This window comes from Impatiens glandulifera, chromosome 1 (assembly GCF_907164915.1).
Source record: "Impatiens glandulifera chromosome 1, dImpGla2.1, whole genome shotgun sequence".
Classification (NCBI taxonomy): Eukaryota; Viridiplantae; Streptophyta; class Magnoliopsida; order Ericales; family Balsaminaceae; genus Impatiens; species Impatiens glandulifera.
In genome coordinates this window covers 49097777-49120655 of record NC_061862.1, presented here as the reverse complement: position 1 = coordinate 49120655, position 22879 = coordinate 49097777, and the positions used below count along the sequence as shown (strand labels likewise).

The window sequence follows — 22879 nt, the reverse complement described above, 5'->3', positions numbered from 1 at the left end:
TCACTGAACTAATTAACCATAATACTAAAATATCATATACTTTATTTTTTTTTTAATATTATTTTATCATTATATATTAATATTTTTAAGTTTCTTCCATCAAAAATCTCTCATTTTCAAAATCACCGTCATTCAACATTATTTAAATAATCTCAAACCGAACCAGCTTTCAAAATTTAATATGAAAAGTGTAATGAAAAATTGTTCAGTGAAAATTTTATGAAAAGCTTACAAATTGTTTATTGTTATATGTCTTTTTTTTCTTACAAGCTTTTGCCAAAATGTAGTTTTTTTTGGGTCAATTTGATTCATTGTTCAAAAAAAAGGCTGATCGCCTATCTTTTCTCAATGTTACTAAAATATATGAAGATTCAGGGAATTATTGAATTTATGGACAAAATTGTGATATTTATCTATTTTTCTCTAGGAGTTTATAAGATAGAAGCAGATTTTGGGAAGGTGACAGTCATAGGAATTGTGGATCCACAAACTCTGGTTGAGAAGCTTATCAAGAAGGGTAGGCGTGCAGAAATCTTAGTTGCTCCTAGACCTAATAACAATCTTAGCCAACCTAACCAGAGCAAAAATCTCCAAATTGAAAACAACAATGGAGGAGGGAACAAGAATCTCCATATTGGCAATGGTAATGGAGGGGGAAACCAGAAGTTCACGAATGTTCAAATTGTCAATGGAAATGCAGGGGAGAACAAGAAGGGAAAGAATATCCAAATTGACAATGGAAATGGAGGAGGGAAAATGAAGGGAAAGAAAGGTAATAATGGAAATGGAAAAAACAAGCCAAGTGGAGGAGGAGAAGGAGGTAGCAATAGCAAATCATATTTGATCCAAAATGAAACCATTGGGAATGATACAATCGATTCATCGCTATTTAATAAGACAAATGGAAACAAACTCCTGAAGGATATCGGCCAAGCAATTGAACAAAACATTACAAACATGAACGGCAATGGTGGAGGAAATGTGAGTGTGAATGGTAATGGTGGATGGATGAAAGGAGGAAATGGAAATGGAAAAAATATCCAAAACATTTATGGTGGCAATACTAATGAATATTATGGGTACCCACAAAATAACTTTCAGACGACCCAAATGGGTACTATCTCAATGGTACCATATATGGGGCCGGGTCAGACCGTAGCTGGTGGTGGATACTACCAGCCACATCAACATCAAATGCTTAGCAATGAGAGCTTCAAGCCAATGATGTACAACCAGCTACAACCGGTCATCAATAACATGCCATCAACCTATCCATCTTATGGACCTTATCCATACTCATATCCCTCTTCATCTAATCCCTATAATATATATAGATGAAGCTAGTGACAAGAACAACCCAAGTTGCAATGTGATGTGAATGCATTTGGCCTATTGGAAAAGCAGTGTGAATAAATGGAGGAGAAATTTGTTATTTCATTTTAAGGGTAGACGGATTCATTTGTGAGTTGAGGTGGGTTAAGCCCACCCCTTATTTATATACATCTATATTAAGTTCTTTAATTTGTTATTTATATTCAAATTTTTAACCGAAATAAAATTCAAAGTCTAGATTATCAAATTTTGAAGGAATCTTCAAAGAAAATATTTGTATGTGAATTATGATTAAGATGAGATTTAAGGATAAATTGTGTAAGAAATTTTTGTTTTTTAAATACATTATCTTGTATATTTAGACAAACAAAATGATTATTTATCCCATAATTTTTTTTATAGTTTTTGTAATGAAGTATTTAACATTTATCTATAAATTTAAAAGTGTTGAAGTTATTTTTATTGTTATTTTTTACCTCATTTTTATCATAGTTCATAAGTTTGTCCTTGGACAACTCTATTCATATGAGGTGTACATTCAAACATAATAAAACCTCTATTATTGCAACATCATTTGTGTATTAAAATATTTGATTAAGAAATGTCGAAATATTGAATTTCACGATTTCTAAAACGTAATATTTTGATTGAAAAATATAATTGTTGTCGTCGTTTGTTGCACATTAACAGACACATTCGAGAACGAATTTGCATAAAAGTTGTACTGAGCTGAAACCCAACCAAAATAATAATTATTATTTACTAAGTCTGTATATATGACAGCCTTTTAAAAATATGACAAAATTTTAAGTTAGATTATCTTCAATTATATATATATATATATATATATATATATATATATATATATATATATATATATATATATATATATATATATATATATATTTTTCTCCAAGTTCATTCCACTTGTTTTATTAAAAAAAATTAAATTTATCATAACTCTAATTTCTGAATTCAATCATGAAAAGATTGAGAAGATTATGATTTTAGAAAAGTATTTTATTTTGGTCTTGAATATCTGGAGGGGATATAATATCTACTGTAATACTCCCCTTATTTATGATATTAAGTCATTTATATCTGAATCATGCATTTTCCTAGGTAAAGAATGAAATTAAACTTTTATAATTAGTTATTAATACATGGTTTTGGACCAGCTGGAATTAGTTAAAACTTAGAATATATGTATCATTTATCATGTTCAAAATAAAAATAAAAATAAAAGTACGTGAAACCACTAATTAAACTATTCCATTAATAAAGAACAAAAAATAAAAATTACTTACATGTACATACAAAATAATATACTATTATATATTACAACTCACAATTTGATTCAAATAATAAATATATAATGTCTTCTAACATAAAATATTGCAATTGGTTGTCTTTTGAAAATTGTAGTTTAAAAGCACTTAAGAAAACAAATTCTGATTTGCAATACTAGCCTTAACATTATTTCAGTTAAAAATGGTCTTTAACAAGTTTCTTAGCAATATTTACGACTTTTGCAACTTAAACGGTAAATAATCATAAAACAATATTACAAATAATTTAGTTGTAAATTTCCAACATTTAATATAATAATTGTTCCAACAACATTTACAACAAACTCAAATGTGATGTAAAAATTCAATTTTAACATTGTCGTGCAATCATTTTTATAACTAAACTTGTAATTTAAATTGCAATACGATAAATCTATTAAATAATAAAAATATATTTAACATTCTAACATATTATAAAATTACATAATACAATAATTTTCACAATTATTATATTAATATTTGAATAAAAGCAATATATTTACAGTGTTTTATACAACTATATCTACAATATCTTCAATAATATATGTAAATAATGGCATTATCATTTGCAAATTTATTTATACTAGTTAATCTTTGAACATTATTATATATAGATTTTTATATTTAAATATATGATATTAAAAAATTAATATAGTTTAATATTTTTACTATAATCAACCATGCTATTTTATTTATGAGGAGTGATAGAGAGAGGGAATTTGATTAGGGAATGATTTGACATTATCTTCATTGGTTGGAAAATGTAAAAGCGGGAGAAGAGAGAGAAAAGAGAGAAATTATTTGATTTTTTCAACTAATAAAATTATGTCAAGTCATTTTCTCACCAAATTTTCTCACTTAATCATTTCTCTTTATTTATATATATAATAACAAATATTTAATTCAAAATAAGTGTTATATATATATAAATGTTCACCCTACTAAATTTAAAATATATATATATATATAATTAAATAAATAAATGGTGTTATATGAGTTTGTAATTATAATATAAAAATATAAATATAAATTAGTTAGTAAAGTGAAATAAGTTATTATTTATTTGATGAATGTAGATGGATAATGTATTACCAAAATTATATTTATATATATATATATATATATATTAAAATTTTAGATTAAATGGTATTATTATTATTATTATTATTATTATTATTATTATTATTATTATTATTATTATTATTATTATTATTATTATGAGAGAATTAATGTAGCGTGTATCAAAATAATTTTATGCATATATATATATGAGGAGTGATAGAGGGAGGAAATTTGGTGAGGGAATTTGGTGAGGGAATGACGTGTCATCACCTTCATTGATTTGAAAATGTAAAAATGGGAGGAAAAAGAGAAAAGTGAGAAATTATTTGATTTTTTCAGCGAATAAGATTATGCCACGTCATTCCCTCACCTAATCATTTCTCATATATATATATATATATAAATATATATATATTTAAAAAATTTTATTATATAAAAAATATATATTATGTAATAATATTTATTTAAACATAAAAATTATTCATAAAAAAGTATATGTAATTATATGATTAGTGAGAAAATATATATATATATATATATATATATATATATTAAAAAATTAAAACATAATTTTTATATTTAAATATATATAAAATATTAAGACGTTGATATGGTTTAATTTTATATAATTAGTAAGAAAATATATATATATATTAGAAATGTTTTAAATTAGAACAGATAAATTAAGATATATATAGAGAATCTCATGAATCACTCACTGCAGTTTAGCATGTGTTTGAACGAGACATGGAAATAAGAAAATATTAATATTGCGGGGTCGAAAATATCGCGGGTTGATTCGATGTTCATTGCGTTTTAACCATGGTTTGCGTGTGAACATCTTCTAAAAAAACATTATTTTAAAAGATTTTGAGAATCCTTGACAAGTTTTGAAATTAATCATGTAAAAATAATTAACTTTATTCAAATTTTAATAATTTCGGACCAAATAAAAATTTGGTTAAAACCTGATTTAAATTAGTCAAATATAATTAATTTAAAAGATTATTTATTTAAAAACAGAGTTGTCAAATAATTTTTAAAAAATAGTAAAATGGTACGTGTATAAACATAATTTATACTAGTATTTTGTAAGGATTCAAATTTTGGTTACACTCGGGAAAAGGCTTTCGCACTATGTCCTCTACGTCCGTCAAATGACGTTATTATTTTAAAATAAACAAAGTCTAACTATTATAAAATTTATTTTATTTAATTAGTAGTCCCGTGTCCTAAATAAGATATGTTTATATTACGTAAATAATTGTACAAAATTGTTTAAAAGGGTGTGTACATGTGATTGCGCTGATATAAAATTGACTAAAAACCCTGAAAATATCAGAAAAGTGTTAAAATTTAAAAATAAATTTCAAACGGGGTCTTAGTCAAAATATTTGTTTAGGAAATATCCCAAAAAAATATTTAAATATTATTTCTCACCTTTTTGGATTATTTGAAAATAGATAGGGGTTATAAAGTTACAAAAATAATTTTATATTTTGAAAAGTGGAACCAATCAGGCTTAAGACCGGATTCCTAAGGTTTGGGTCCGGTTTTAAGCGATCTAGGCTCATGTGGCTCGGTCTAGACCAGGGTGATCTAGATTAGGGTTTGGGAGCATGGGTCCATGGATCTAGAGGGCTCGTTCCTGGGTTCATGAGGCTTAGATGCAAACTTGGACTGCTTGGTCGAGGGATCGGAGGGCTTGGTTCTAGGGATCAGGAGGCTCAGTCCTGAACTTAAGTTTTTCGATCCTAGGTTTGGGAGGCTCAGTTCCAAGTCTATGTTTCTCAATCGTTGACCTGAGAGGCTCGGTCCCAAGTCAAACTTCTCATTCTAAGGTTAGAAACCTCGGTCGGATTCATTGGTCCTTGCTCAAAAAAACCGGTCATTAACTCAAGAACATCGGTTCTTGGTCTCGGTCCTAACTCAAGAACATCGATCATTGATCTCGGTCGGGACTCAAGAACATCGGTCATTGGTATCGGTCCTCATCCTCAGTTTAACAAGACCGAGTGTTCTTCATTTGGTCAAGAATTTCAGGTCTTATAACTTTTGATTTAGATCATTGAATCACGATTTATAAGTTGCAATCAACTCCTTATGATTGTAGGAATCAAAAACCCTAGCCTAATCACGATTAATCGATCTATACAAAGATCAATTTCTAAAATTCGGTTTTAGGTCCAAAATTGGGATCTTTTGAATTAGGCCAACTCAGGGTCTAATTCTTGTTTCATTATCTTTAAAATGATGAAAATAGTTGAAAACGCGACCTACTAGAATTTGCGAAGAAGACGATCAAAACGACGATGTTTTGATCAGTCCAAAACGCATCATTGACGGTTTGTTGGAGATCCGTCCGCGTTTGGGCATTTTTGCTAACGGGCCTAACGTCCCATTAGTTACTCAAGGGTGGCCCCGGGCGCGTGTGTGCTCTAATACATCCGGATGTGTGGTGTCCTCTTGGGCGCTGGATGAAAATCCAACGCTGATTGGATGGCTGATATTCTGGCTACAAAAATTAATCATAATTTCGACTACATCAGCTTATCAGTTTTTATTATTAATAAAAAAGTTATTTGAAATCGAATTTTAAACCCTTTCTTGAATTATTCTTTACCAAAAATTCCACTAAACATATTTTTGAAAACATAATAAAAATTATGTTCATTATTTTTATTTTTGGGTATTTTGGGGATATTTATTTAATTATTTTAAATCATAAATTAAACATAATTTATGTTTAAAATCATAATTAAACTTTTTTTGCGTTTAACTTGGGTAAAATAAATATAATATTTTAACTTCAAATTATTTTTGGATTTTTCTTCAATTTTTTTAGGGTTTAATTATCACAATAATAAATTATAATTTGACCTTTAATCTCTTTTTGGATTATTACAATAAATATGTGTGTATCCCCTCTTCTAGCCTAACGACAATAAGAGTTGGATACTCACACTAAGGTATTGGGTTCGAGACCGTCAAACGACTAATTCTGCGCCTGATTAAATGGTTAAGTGTGTTTGCGAGCTATATCCTTAATCCATTGTCCTATTTTATTTCTCAAAATATATATATATATATATATATGGTGAAGGCAAGACCATTTTTTTGTAATCTAAATTTTCAATATTATTATAAATATAATAATAAATTAATGTAATTAGGTATGACCTTTGATATTTCATATTTCATCATTAATAAAGATCTTTCATTTGGTATTCTACATTTATTACTCTTTGTTTTAGTCCTATAAATAGGACATGTATAATATGTTGTAAAGTGTCTCATTTGATAAGTAAAAAGAATCTCTCTTCCTTGATTCTCTCTTATTCATTGTATTATTCGTTTATAACATATTATAAGCACGAGTCTCTCATTTCTGAAGCAAAGGCCAAGGCTCCCTCCTCGTCTGTGGTAGCCAAATTTCGAACCTCATTTGTGAAAGTCAAATCGGTCAAGGTTGAGAAAAGGTATCTTCGAAACCTTTCAAACTAATTTATTTTATCTCAAATTTCATGTCGAACCTCACGAAATTGGAGTTCACGGGTCTTGACATCACCGAAAAAAATTACCTTTCATGGATTCTAGATGCTGAAATTCATTTTGCTGCCAATGATCTTGGAAATACTATCAAAGATGAAAACACCACATCCAACCAAGATAAGGCCAAAGCAATGATTTCCCTTTGTCGTCATCTTCACGAAGGTTTAAAAGTTGAGTATCTCATAGTGAAAGATCCATTGGTCCTATGGAACAATATGAAAGAAATGTATGATCATTTGAAAACGATCATTATTCCAAAAGCTCAATTTGAATGGCTTCATTTACGCATTCAAGATTTTAAATCGGTGAGTGAATATAATTCGGTTTTATTTCGGATTACTTCTAAACTCAAAATATGTGGAGAAGTTATTTCTAATAGAGATATGTTAGAGAAAACATTCTCCACTTTCCATGCATCGAATGTGCTCCTACAATAGTAGTATAGTGCAAAAGGATTTGAGAAGTATTCTGAATTGATATCATGTCTATTATTGGCCTAAAAGAATGATGAGCTTTTGATGAAAAATCATGAGGCCCGTCAATCTTGACCGACTCCATTCCCTGAAGTGAATGTGACATCATATAATTATATAGAGAAATACTGTGGTCGTGTTCGCAATCATTTTTCAGGTCATTCCCGCAGAAATAGTCGTGGACGTGGTGGTGGTCATATGAAAAAAGGAAGAACAATAAAGAAATTCATGATAACAAAATGGATCAAATCAATAAGACTATGGAAAAAAAATGATATCGTTACGGTATGAATGATCATTGGTCGCGTACTTGTTGTACGCCAAAACATTTTACTAATCTTTATCAAGCATCGCTAAAAGGAAAAGGGTCTATCGAGACCAAATTTGTTTTCAATGATGAAAAATGATAATGGAGACCAACTTGGATTCGTCTTCCAGGGATGATAAAATAACTTTTGGTCTCGATGATTTCTCCCTATTTGATGTAGCTGACTTTCTTATCGAGCATGAAAATTAGAATGAGATCATTGGATATTTGTGTATCTCTTATAATGTTTAATAAAAATTTCTAATTATATATATATATATATATAATGATAATAATAATAATAGTAATAGTAATAATAATTATAATAAATAAAACCTATATTTTATCGAGACTATATTTAGTTTGATGTTGCGTTTGAATTATTGTTATCGGTTCATGTATTCGTTTATTATTAATATTTATTTTATTTAATGAAGAAAATAAAGATTCATTGAAGCGAATACTTGATGAATGAAAAATACAATTGTCTCGTAGACAGTGCATCAACACATACTATTTTGAAAAGCAAGAGATTTTTTACTTTTTTGATGATGAATGAGACATGCGTGAATACGATATCGAGTAGTTCAAAAATTATTGAAGGCTCCGAAAGAGCAAATATTATATTACCCAAAAGAACAAATATTTTTTTAATAATGTTTTATATTCGTCCAAGTCTCAAAGAAACTTGTTGAGTTTTAAAGATATCTACAGAAATGGATATCACATTGAGACTTCAAATGAAAGTAATAAAGAATATTTATCTATCACGAGTATCATCTCGGGTAAAAAAATATTTCTTAGAAAAATTGTCCACTGTTTCTTCTAAATTATATCCCACAAACATAAGTGTTGGCGAAGTACATGTGGTTACAAATCAAAAGTTTGTCAATCAAACTAATTTTATTTCATGGCATGATAGATTGGGACATCCTCAAGCTATAATGATGTGAAGAAGAATTAATCATTCATGTGGGCATTCACTGAAAAACCAAAAGATTTTTCTACTCAATGAATTTTCTTGTGTTGCTTGTTCACAAGGGAAGTTAATAATAAGGCCATCACCATCTAAAATCTGGGTTGAACCCTTAAAATTTCTTGAAAGAATATAAAGTGATATTTGTGGACCTATTCACCCACCATGTGGACCATTCAGATATTTTATGGTATTAATTGGCGCATCAACAAGATGATCACATGTGTGTTTATTATCAACTTGTGATCAAGCATTTGCAAGATTGCTTGCTCAAATTATCAAATTACGAGCTCACTCCCCAGACTATTTAATTAAATCTTTACGTCTTGATAATGCTGGAGAATTCACCTCCCAAACTTTTAATATTTATTGTATGTCAATTGGGATAAGTATTGAACATCCAGTAGCACATGTTAACACACAAAATGGCCTTGCAAAGTCATTGATAAAATGTCTTCAATTAATTGCAAGACCATTGCTTATGAAAACGAAACTTCTAATACAAGCTTGGGGACATGCGACAACATTAATTCGTACCAGACCCAAAAATTATAATGAGGTCTCCCTTTTAGAAATGGTTTATGGTCAAGAACCAAATATTTCCCATCTAAGAATTTTCGGATGTACAGTATATGTGCAAATTTCTTCACCGCAACACACAAAGATGGGACCTCAAAGGAGATTGGGGATATATGTTGGATATGAATCATCGTCCATAATTAAATATCTTGAGTCATTGACGGGTGATTTATTCACGGCACAATTTGGAGATTGTCATTTCAATGAAATGATATTTTCAACATTAAAAGGGGAAAATAAGAAGTTGGAAAGGGAAATAATTTGGCGTGATTTATCTTTAGCTCATTATGATCCTCTTACAAAGCAATCTGAACTTAAAGTTCAGAAAATTATTCACTTAGAAAATTTATCAAATCAATTTCCAGATGCTTTTACATACCCTATGAAAGTTACAAAGTTCAATATTCTAGCTGCAAATGCTCCAATTAGGATTGATGTCCTTGAAGGACAACTCATTACTGCTAACGAGCCTAAAATGCAAGTGAAGCGTGGTAGATCAATTGGTTCCAAAGATAAAAATCCTAAAAAAAGAAAAGAAGCTCAAATTGAAGAAACAAATACTTTAAAAGAGTACCCAGTCATAAAAACTGATTCTGAAGGAATACAAGCCTTAAAATGAAGAGATCTCTATAAACTATGTTTTGACTAGAAAAAGATGGAATCGAGATGAAATAGACATCGATGAAAATTTTTCATATGCTATAGCATGTGATATTGTTAATGAAGATGAGGATCTTGAACCAAAGTCTGTAGAAGAATTAAGACGAAGAAATGATTGGCCAAAATGGAAAGATGCGATTGAAGCTGAATTAAAATTGCTCGAAAAACATAAAATTTTGGACTTGTCGTCCGTATCCCCGAAGGCCGAAGGTATTAAACCGATCGGTTATAAATGGGTATTTATAAGAAAAAGAAATGAGAAAAATGAAATTTTCAGATATAAGACACGACTTGTAGCCCAAGGATTATCGTAAAGACTTGGTATTGATTATGAGGAGACATTGTGGTGGATGCAACAACATTTATATATTTGATAAATTTATCAATACACCGAGAAGTTGTAGATGAGATTAATGAATTTTGTTACATAATACTTATATGGCTCCCTTGAGAACAACATATACATCAAACTCCCTAAAGGATTTAAAATGCCTGAAGCATGTAGTTCAGATCGTCGAGACCTTTACTCGGTTAAATTATGCAGATCTCTATATAAATTGAAACAATTTGGACGTATGTGGTATAAATATTTTAGTGAATATTTGTTAAAGAATGAATTTCAAAATGATCCAATATGTTCATGTGTGTTTATCAAGAGATATGGATCACAATTTGTAATAATTATAATTTATGTGGACGATCTTAATATTATTGGAACAATAGATGAACTATCTGAAACAATTGATTATCTCAAGAAAGAATTTGAGATGAAATATCTCGGGAAAATAAAGTTATGTATTGGCTTGCAACTTGATCATTTAGAGAATGAAATTTTTGTCCATCAATCTTTTTATACATCAAAAGTACTAAGAATATTTTTTATGGATAAAACATATCCTTTGAGTAGTCTAGTGATCGTGAAATCGCTTAATGTAAATAAAGATCCATTTCGACCTCGTATGAGTGATAAAGAATTATTTGGTCCTAAAGTACCATATCTTTGTGCTATTGGAGCGTTAATGTATCTAGCTAGTCATACTAGTCCCGATATATCATTTGCAGTAAATTTTCTAGCGAGATATAGTTCTTCACCAACAAAGAGACATTGGAAAGAAGTAAACATATTTTTTGATGCCTTCAAGGAACTATGGACATGGGATTATATTATCCATATGTATGTGAAACTGAATTGATTGGGTACGCATATGCAAAATATTTATCTAATCCTCATAATGGTAGGTCTCAAACGGGTTACATATTCACATATGGTGGTACATCTATATCATGGAGATCTATGAAACAAACAATTATCGCTACATCTACAAATCATTCAGAGATCATAGTTATTCATGAAGCAAGCCGAGAATGTGTGTGGTTGAGATCAATTATGCATTACATTAGAGAATTATGTGGTTTATTAGTAAATAATAATTCTCCAACAATTTTATACGAGGATAATGTTGTTTGTATTTCACAATTAAAGGAATGATATATTAAAGGAGATAGAACGAAACACATATCACCAAAATTCTTTTTCACTCATGATCTCCAGAAGAAAGGTGATATTGATGTTCATCAATTTCATTCATCAGATAATCTAGAAGATCTATTTACAAAGGCATTGCCTAACACGACCTTTGAAAAGCTAGTGTATAAAATTGGTATGCGGAGATTTAAGAATATAAAGTGATGTTACATATTGCACTCTTTTTCCCTTCACCATGGTTTTTTCCCACTAGATTTTCCTGGTAAGGTTTTAATGAGGCAGTATTCAAATGGCATCCAAAGGTGAGTATTATAAATATAATAATAAATGGATGTCATTATGTATGACCTTTGGTGTATCATATTTCATCATTAATAAAAACATTTTATTTTTTATTCTACATTTATTATTCTTTGTTTTATTCTATAAATAGGACATGTATGGTATGTTGTAAAGTGTCATATTTGATAAACAATCAGAATCTCTCCCTTAACTCTTTCTTGTTCTTTGTATTATTTGTTTATAACAAAAATCACATATTAATTATTTAATTTTTTTATAACTCAAAAATACTTACTATAGATATTAACATTATTCAACATCCATCCATATTATATATTGTCTACTTAAAAGAAATGAAAAACAGAATCATTAAATCATTACAACCAAAAAGTTTAGAATCACCAACAAGAATATCATCCTTACACCAAAAAATATCAACCTTACACCCAAAACTTTACTACCACAAAAAAAAAATCATCTATATATTCAAATATTTAGTACCACTGAAAATTTTAACTAAAAAGCTACTTTTCTATACCAAATAATTTTTTTTATTCTTTTCATTAATCACATCTTGCAATTGTATCATTAAAACGGTTGGCGCACCATTCCAAATCAGGTCTTATATATATATATATATATATATATATATATATATATATATATATATATATATATATATATATATATATATATATATATATATATATATAGAGAGAGAGAGGACCGACTCTGGGTAAACTCTGCAAACTCTGCAAGCCCTTGGGTTGAGGCATCCCATTCTCTAGGGTAGCCCAATTATTAAAATTAATAAGATATTTTTATTAAATTTGTTATAATTTAAAAAAAAAAAAAGTAGTGTAACTTAGTGTTGAAAGATAAGTATTAAAATATTTAGTTGATTGTGGGTTCAAATGGCCGGCACTATATATATATATATAGATATAGATAAATAGGAATGTGTAATATATCATTATTGATAATTCTTTCATATATATATATATATATATATATATATATATATATATATATATATATATATATATATATATAAATATGAATAAGAACGACTTTCTAAATTTAAAATTTTATCAAATAGATTAGTTGATATAACATAATTGATTTCTTTAATTATTGAGAAAAATAATAAAGAGTTATTTATATTCTTTATTCTTTATTTCATTATAAATTATTAATAATAATAAAATAATAATGAACGTTTTCTTTCTTTAGTCATTATATTACTTAAAATCTCAAAATAGGATACTAAAACTTCCAAATTAGTGTAATATAGTGTGCCCAAATATTAATATTACCTAAAATCTTAATATTATCTTAAATATCAAAAAAAATGTACTAAACTTCAAAATTAACGCAATATGGTGTACATCAATATCAATATTACCTAAAATCTCAAAATAGTGTACTAAACTTTAAAATTAGTGTAATGTATTGTACCCCAAATATATTATTACCTAAAATCAAAATATTATCTAAAATCTCAAAACAATGTACTAAAACTTAAAATTAGTGCAATGTAGTGTCCATAATATCAATTTTACCTAAAATATCAAAATTACTTATAATCTCAAAATCGTACAATATAGTAAACTAAAATATCAAAATGACCTAAAATATCAAAATTACTTAAAATATTATAATTACCTAAAATTTAAAACATTGCATTATAGTGTACCAAAATATCAAATTTACCTTGATTATATCTTGGTGGAGCATTTACAATACCACCATTCTTATTTCTACATCATTTTTGGTGTCTTCTTACCCACAATTAGTGCAATACATAATCATACATTTCCTTTGTCACTTTAACTATATTTCAATTTCTCGAGAATTTATTTTCTATTTTTTACCGGTCTAACAATACCTATAATTTTTTTACAATGAGATACCTAATTTGTTAAAATACAATTATTAGAGTGACAAATTGCAAGACATAATGTACACATAGAATATTATATATATTTCAAAGTCTACAAGAATATTTTTTGATAACTAAATGAACGGTGAGTATCATGTGTCACTCATAACCAGAACTACCACAATATTTCAAATGACACTCGTGATATTGGGATCTACTAGCTTCTAGTTGACATTTGGCATTGAGAGATGATGTGGGATTACTTAAGAATTGATATGTGATTATAAATTTTGTTTTGCACGACTTTCACCATTATCAATTCTATCCTAGTGCATATATTTTTCCCTCGAGCAACTATGACAGAGGAATTGAAAGTTTCACACATTGTTCTCTATAATATCGCATTTCGATGTCTTAAGTAGAAATGCTTATGTCCATATTTTTTAAGGGAATGAATCAATAGCTCTTACAACACTAATCATCAATCTTAAAATGGTAGAATATGCTAATCTAATTTACTTGGATATGTTGATCTCAAGTAATTTCAAAATTAATATTTTAGGTCACCACGTTTCAAGTTCTTTTTTACTAGTTTCGTGTAGAAAATATGTGCTTTGATTCTAGGAAAAAATTCTTACTTCTTCTGGCAATTCATTGAATTATACGAAAGAATAAACAATAAATATATAATCAAACAATATAATAATCGAAACATATAATTTTCATATATCACAAGGTTGTCAAATCAACACAATCCTATCATTCAATAACAATTACTAAAACTAACTTAACGAGTCAGTATTTTCGGTTCATATATCATTCTAGCCCAAGTCCACAAAATCACAAGATGTCTATTAATTTCTTCTTCAATCACAAACTATTTCTGCACTTTCTAACCTACCATCGAAAACATATTTAACATAGTTTAAACGTAATCAAATGCCTAATCAAACGTGATCTCATCATTAACTTAAATAAGAAAATGAAGAGCAATTACTTATACAAAAATCTAATATCATTTCATTTAAATGGAATTTTTTAGAAACTAAACTATTAAACTATAAATAGGTACAAACTAAGACATTAGCCAAAACATTAGATATTTTGAACAAAACACCAATTTAACACCTAAAGTTTTCCTTGAAAGGGCTTGTCTGATCGTGGGTCATTCAGGTCAGCTTTATACGAATTAAATAGATTTGGGGAAGACAAGAACAAACATTCTTCAAGCTTCAAAGTATAAATTGGGTATTTGAAGAGGGCTCTTCATCAAGCCAACATATTTGAACTTATGCTGGTTGTATTTGTCTCTGACTGCTACCAAGGAGGCTCCTCTTTTACCCAACTGCAAGTCTTGTATAAGAAGAACACATTCCTGTAAATCTGCAGGTTTGTATCCCGAAAACCTTTCAAGGTTTGCATTCCATGGATGTTTATCAGGGTGGAACATAAACCTGGAAAGGAACACAACAGAAGAAGCAATCATGGATGGCAAGAACTTGACACAGCCATAGTCCAGCAAACTCAACTCTGCCAAGTAGCATCCCAATAACTCAAACTCCAAATCAGGATATTTGCGATCCTGTTCAGAAATCCTGGAGAATCTTCTCAAGAAGGTATTAATGGTTGGACTGCTGACTTCGAATTTAAGAGACTTAAGTATGTCGGCTTCCACCTTCACCAGCTCTTCCTTTTTGTAAGTGTTATCTGTGATGTAGCAGAAGTCATCAAGTGTTGGAGGATTAATCTCTTGAAACTTTGATGCAATCAACATTGAAGAAACGCCAAGCAACTGCAGCCTCTGCTTATTGAGAGGATTAAGAGACAAGAATCTGTCAATGTAAGTGATTGAGAGATAAAGTGTATCTGATTGAAGCTTGTATTCTTCTGCAACCTCCACCAACCAATCCACCAAAACCCCTCTCATGTTTGCAGTCACATCTTTCTGCACCTTGTCGATATAGTCTTGCAGCGGCCTTCTCTTTGCCTCTTTCTCCATGTTATGAAGATAATCGTAGATTTCAGTTACATAACCATCGCACATCTCAGAATCATCAAACTTGGAGGCTGCTGCCTCAATTTCACGTACAGCCGTATGAGTACTAATTAAATTGGAAATCCCATCGAGAGGGGATCTCTTCTTGGCGGGGGACTGCAGAAGATGAGAATCCTGTCCGACCATTGCATCGGCTGTCCTCTTCTTCCCGAAGCGAGTAACACTCACTGAGTTTACTTTGACAGTCATACCTAATTTCTCTCGCACCCCCACGTCCTATATGATTGATTCTTCCTAGAAGAAGAAGGAGATAGACTAGGGGAAAATAAGACGACGAAGGAGATGATGATATGGCCTGTGATTTGGGAGGGTGATGAATAAGAAGGCATGTTGCCAGAGAAGCCGCCATGTCTGTAAATTTCAAATGTTTTCTCTGTGGCGCTCTCTCTCAAATGAAAACCAAAATTAGAACCCCAAATTCCAAAATGTTTCAAGGGGAATGAAAATTTAAATAATTCAAAACAATATTTTAGACTTGTAAAGAAGATATTTAACATAATATAATAAACAATTTGTATTAATTTTAGCATATATATATAATAAAAATATTATATATATATATATATATATATCTTTATATTGTTTTTAAAAATTATTACAAATAATTATAAAGTAAAATTTACATAGACACTTTTGACCTTCTTTATTGGGCATTTTCGATCATTTAAATTATAGCCTTTTAATATTAATATATTTTAAATAAAATTTGCAATTGATGGACTATAAAAATCATGTAGATAAGTTTAAAATTATTATTTATTTTATTTTAAAATTCCATTCTTTAAATAATTATTTGATTTGAAATTGAAATTGATATAAATCATGAAAAATTTCACTCTTTTTCTTGTTCTTTTGTTTTAAGATTCTCATCTTATCACCTCTTTTTTCAAAGAGATTTCTCGTAGAGTGAGGTTTCTTCTACGTTTCGACGAGTTTGAAGATTAATCCTTATTAGTGGGATGATAGGTGGAACCGTGTTGGCCTTTTGGGTCCATCCCAATCAGGAAATTAATTAAATGAACAAAACCTAAGAATGCTGCTCATTCTATCACTTCTAGAGAGAGAAGCCATTCTACAAAGAAGAGAAGAAATAGAGGAAGAAAAAAAAGGAGGCAGTAGATCTCTTACATTTTCACCTTCAGGTTCCAATTTTTTGTTATCTTATATCTAGACTAGCTTGCGTTTAAATTAAATTGGTTTTCTCTGTTTGTATGCCTCAACTTTGGGTTTAAAGTTGAGAAGAACATTTGTATCTGTTTCTTGCTTATAGTGAAATTTGTTGGTTAGTCCCGTGGTTTTTTACCCTCCAAGTTGAGAGGGTTTTCCATGTAAATATGATGTTGTTTTGTTCTGTGTTTGATCTTCTAATTTAGACTTGGATAACCTGTGAATTTACCCATCTCACATTGCTAGATTATAGTATAAAAGTAATATTCGTATCAAAATTCCCAACAAGTGGTATCAGACAATATCACAATGATCCGATTGACAAATAAAAACTAGAAGATTTGGAAATCCAAGATGGAGGATATCCTTTACTGTAAAGACTTGTATGAGCCGGTTGAAGGAGATAGTGCGAAGCCAAAAGATATGTCTGACGGTGATTGGACAAAATTGAACAGGAAAGTAGTTGGCACAATCAGACAATGGCTTGATGATAGTGTGTAACACCATGTAGCAAGTGAGAAGAGTGCGCATGAGTTGTGGAAGAAGCTGGAGTCTTTGTATGAGCAGAAAACAACAGGTAACAAAATGTTTCTGATTCGAAAGTTAGTAAATATGAAATTCAAAGAAGGTGCAGGTGTTGCTGAGCATTTAAATGAGTTCCAGAGCTTGATTAATCAATTGTCAGTGATGGAGATGACCTTAGAAGATGAGCTGCAAGCCTTATTGCTTTTGGGATCATTGCCCGACAGTTGGGAGACATTGGTTGTGACAGTCAGTAATGCAGTTCCGAATGGTGTTCTTACTATGAGTATAGTTACTAGAAGCTTGTTCAATGAGGAGACAAGAAGGAAGTCAACTAATACAAATAGTGCACAGGCCCTTGTCACAAAAAACAGGGGAAGAGCTGAATACCGACAACAATCAAGAGGTCATAGCAAGTCCAGAGGCAGATCAAATCTAAGGGAAGACAATGTTATCACTGTGGTAAAGAAAGTCACATGAAGAAAAATTGTAGATCCTGGAAAAGACTATAGAATGAAGATAAAAATCAGAAGAAAGATGATGAGATCAGAAATACCACAGTCACAGTAACTGCAGATGATGTAGTGATTCTTTCTTGTGAAAAAGAACAATATCTACATGTAGAAAGTCACCAAGGAGTTGAGTGGATAGTTGATACAGGTGCTTGCTATCATGCTACACCAAATAGAGAGTTTTTCATGACTTACAAGGCTAGAGATCTTGGTATAGTGAAGATGAGTAATACTAGTCACTCGAGCATTGTGGGTATTGGTGATATTTGTTTGCAGACAGAGCTGGGACATCAGTTAACACTGAAAGATGTGCGACATATTCCTGATTTGCGTCTAAACTTGATATTAGGTGATGCATTGGACAAAGATGGATTTAAGCATTATCTTGGTAGTGGAGAATGGAAGCTCATTAAGGGATCAATGATTGTAGCAAAAGGGAAGTCATGTCACTCCTTATACCGAACCCATGTGAAGATACTCAAAAATGTGTTGAATGTAGTACAAGCTGAAAACTCTTTAAATGTGTGGCATCAACATCTCGGCCACATGAGTGAGAAAGGGTTACGAATTCTGGTGAGGAAGCTTCACATCCCCTCAACCAAAGATGAGGTTCTGGATCTATGCGACTACTGCCCATTTGGTAAGCAACACAGAGTCTCTTTTAGTCAAACATCAGAAAGGAAACAAAATGTGCAAGACTTGGTTTATTCTGATGTGTGTGGTCCTTTTGAGGAGGAGTCATTGGGTGGCAATCGATACTTTCTAACATTTATCGATGATGCATCTAGAAAGGTGTGGGTTTATTTCATGAGAACGAAAGACCAGGTATTTAATTACTTTCAAGAGTTCCATGTCATGGTAGAAAGAGAGACAGACAATAAGCTGAAATGTCTTCGCTCTGATAACGGGGGAGAGTATATTTCCAATGAGTTTAAAGCATATTGTGTAAAATATGGAATTCGACATGAGAAAACAGTGCCTGAAACTCCACAACACAATGGTGTGGCAGAGAGAATGAATCGCACCATTGTAGAAAAGGTGAGATGCATGCTAAAGATGACAAAGTTGGCAAAACAGTTTTGGACAGAAGCTGTTTGCACAGCTTGTTATCTCATAAACAGGTCACCCTCTGTTCCTTTGAAGTTTGAAATACCGGAAAGTGTATGGTCTAAGAAGAATATTTCATACTCGCATCTAAGGGTGTTTGGATGCAAAGCATATGTGCATATTTCAAAGGAGCAAATATCCAAGTTGGATGATAAAGTAATTCCATGTATTTTTCTTGGGTATGGAAATGAGGAATTTGGGTACATATTATGGGACCCAGAAAAGAAGAGAATTGTTAGATGTAGAGATGTTGTGTTCTTTGAGGGTCAAAATGGGATAAATCCAGAAATCATTGAGAAGTCAGAGAGAGTTGATGAATCCATAGAACTCATACCAATTTCTTCACATGTACAGTCAACAGTAACCGATGAAGATGAACATAATGAAGAAGTCACTGAGGAAACCTCTGACATGAGTGGTAATAATGATGAGATTGTTTATGATGTTCTTGAGCAGGGGGAGAAACATCATCAAGAGGAGCCAGAAGAGCCCCCATTAAGAAGGTCTGAGAGAGAGTACCAACCTTCTAAAAGGTACCCTTCTTTAAAGTATATTCTATTGACAGAAGAAGGAGAGCCAAAATGTTTTCAAGAGGCACAAGTTCATAAAGACAAAGTTAAGTGGCAGAATGCAATGAAAGATGAGATGAAGTCATTGCAAGAAATGGACACATATGACCTGATGGAACTTCTTAAGGGCCGAAAGGAATTGATAAACAAATGGGTGTTCAAGCTAAAAAGAGATTAAAATGGAGAAATTTTGAAGTACAAAGCTCGACTTGTTGTAAAGGGTTTGGACAGAAACAGGGCATCGACTTTGAGGAGATTTTCTCACCAGTGGTAAAGATGACTTCCATTCGTACAGTGTTAGGTCTGGTAGCTAACTTAGACCTTGAGCTTGAGCAACTTGATGTAAAAACTTCATTTCTTCATGGTAACTTGGAAGAAGAGATCTACATGGTGCAACCAGAGGGTTTTGAAATGAAAGAAAAGGAGAACGTGGTTTGCAAATTGAAGAAGAGTCTATACGGTTTAAAACAAGCTCCGAGACAATGGTACAAGAAATTTGACTCTTTTATGATGAGTCATGGGTACCAGAGAACCAAGGCAGATCCGTGTGTTTACTTCAAAAGATTTTCTAATGGAAAGTTTCTGATCCTTTTACTTTATGTTGATGATATGTTGATTGTAGGACATGATGCTGAGAAAATAGCAACGTTGAAGAAGGAGATGTCCAAGACATTTGATATGAAGGACATGGGCCAAGCACGTCAGATATTGGGAATGCAGATTACTCGTGACAGAAAGGCTAAGAGACTTTGGTTGTCACAAGAGAAGAACATTGAAAGGGTGCTTGAAAGATTCAACATGCAAGGAGCAAATGAAGTAAGTTGTTCACATCCTATCCATTTTAAATTGAGCAAGAAGATGTGTCCATCAAAAGAGAAAGAAAATGATGAAATGTCAAGTGTACCATACTCCTCAGTTGTAGGGAGTTTGATGTATGCAATGGTTTGCACTAGGCCAGATGTAGCGCATTCAGTCGGTGTGGTTAGTAGGTTCCTCTCTAATCCAGGAAAACAACATTGAGAAGTAGTGAAGTGGATTCTTAGATATCTAATAAGCACTTCCAATTTATGTTTGAGTTTTGGAAATGGTGAAGCTGTGTTAGAAGGTTACACAGATGCTGATATGGCTGGAGATCTAGATCACATAAAATCCACTTCGGGTTATGTGTTTACTTTTGCAGGGGGAGCCGTGTCATGGCAATCCAAGTTGCAGAAATGTGTGGATTTATCAACAACAGAAACAGAATACATTGCAGAAACTGAAGCTGGTAAGGAGTTATTGTGGATGATTATATTTCTCCTAGAGCTTGGTATGCAACAAGAACATGCAATTGTTTTCTGTGATAACCAGAGTGCCATAAATTTGAGCCAGAATACTACATATCATTCCAGAACTAAGCATATTGATGTGAGGTTTCATTGGTTAAGAGATGCAATAGAAAACCAACAGATGAAGTTGAAGAAAATCCACACGGATAAGAACCCATCAGACATGTTTACGAATATTGTTCCAAAAGACAAGCTCGAGCTCTTTTGTCGGCTTGTTGGCATGAATACCAAATGATGACTTAAAGATCGGTGTACCTCTCTCCGTGGGCTGGAGGGAGAGATTGTTGGGCCTTTTGGGTCCAGCCCAATCAGACAGTTGATTAAATGAGCAAAACCTAAGAATGCTGCTCATTGTATCACTTCTAGAGAAAAAAGCCATTCTGCAAAGAAGAGAAGAAATAGAGGAGAAGAAACAGAGGAAGAAAAAAAGAAGGAGGCAGTAGAGCTCTTACATTTTCACCTTCAGGTTCCAATTTCTTGTTGTTTTATATCTAGACTAGCTTAAGTCTAAATGAAATTGGTTTTCTCTGTTTGTATGCATCAACTTTGGTTAAAAGTTGAGAAGAACATTTGTATTTGTTTCTTGCTTATAGTGAAATTTGCTGGTTGGCCCCGTGGTTTTTTACCCTCCAGGTTGAGAGGGTTTTCCACGTAAATCTGGTATTGTTTTGTTCTGTGTTTGATCTTCTATTTTAAACTTAGATAACCTGTGAATTTACCCATCTCACATTGCTAGATTACAGTATAAAAGTAATTTTCGTATCAAAATTCCCAATAAACCGTTTGGTGTAGTAGTCCTGATAGCAGGCTTGGTCATTAAATTAGTTAATATTGCTAACTTATCTATTACTTGTTGAAGAGTAGCTTTTATTTCAGCAAACTCAATTGGAAAAACCGTATCTTTATCAATTTTTGGAGTTCTTTTGGCCATTTTTTGGAGCACAAAATGTCCAGGTTTTGGATCTCTTTTCCGTGGGATCTTATCGGCTTGTGGTAGTGGACTGCAACTAGCGAAGAGAAAGAGATAACTCGGAATTCCTCTATGGTTGGGCACATAGATCTTTCACCGATGAAGTATGCACGTTTATCAGTGTTTCACTGTATATATATGGTTTATAATCGCGAGCAAATTCAGCGATTGATCTATAGACCAATCGTTATTATTCAATTAATAGCGATTGGTTTAGAACCAATCGTTATTATTCAAATAATAGCGATTGGTCTAAAGACCAGTCGCGGTATACCCCATAAAACCCACGAATAAAAGGCGCCAAATTTTAGCGCGCATCAATAGTGGCGATCGCAAAACTTTTTAATTAACACGTCTATTCTTTCCTCTTAGAAACCCTCTTCCCTTTATCCACTCAAATCTCAATTTGTCTTTATCTTTTTCTCCATGGAAAAGATACCGAGCATAGAGAGGAAGTAGTCGTTGGAAAAGACGAAGATGCCATCCTCAATCTGTATGCTCTCTCTTTCACTATGGATACAGATTCAGGTTTCTCCAGCTGCTTCTTTTATGTTCTTTTTCAGCCGACAAAAGGCATCGTTTTAGAAGATTCATGGTTCCTTTCTTCTCTGTATTCACCAACGCATATCTAGGAAGAACAACTTCATCTCATTTACCGGTATACTTTGTAGATCAGTTATTTCAGCTTACTGAAACCTAGAATCAGACTTTTGTTTTGTTGATTAGGTT

The 22879-nt window shown here is 31.4% G+C and overlaps 1 protein-coding gene across 1 annotated transcript; it reads right to left on the bottom strand.

Annotated features, from left to right (window-relative positions):
* Positions 1-15144: 15144 nt before the first annotated feature.
* LOC124921998 (cyclin-A3-2-like) lies at positions 15145-16003 on the bottom strand. Its single transcript, XM_047462711.1, has one exon. The coding sequence runs from the start codon at positions 15961-15963 to the stop codon at positions 15145-15147; it is 819 nt and encodes a 272-aa protein (XP_047318667.1). The 5' UTR covers positions 15964-16003.
* Positions 16004-22879: the final 6876 nt, after the last annotated feature.

What these genes read in the sequence shown, in the direction of transcription:
- LOC124921998 (XM_047462711.1), bottom strand. Translation starts at nt 15,963, where the DNA reads ATGTGCGATGGTTATGTAACTGAAATCTACGATTATCTTCATAACATG.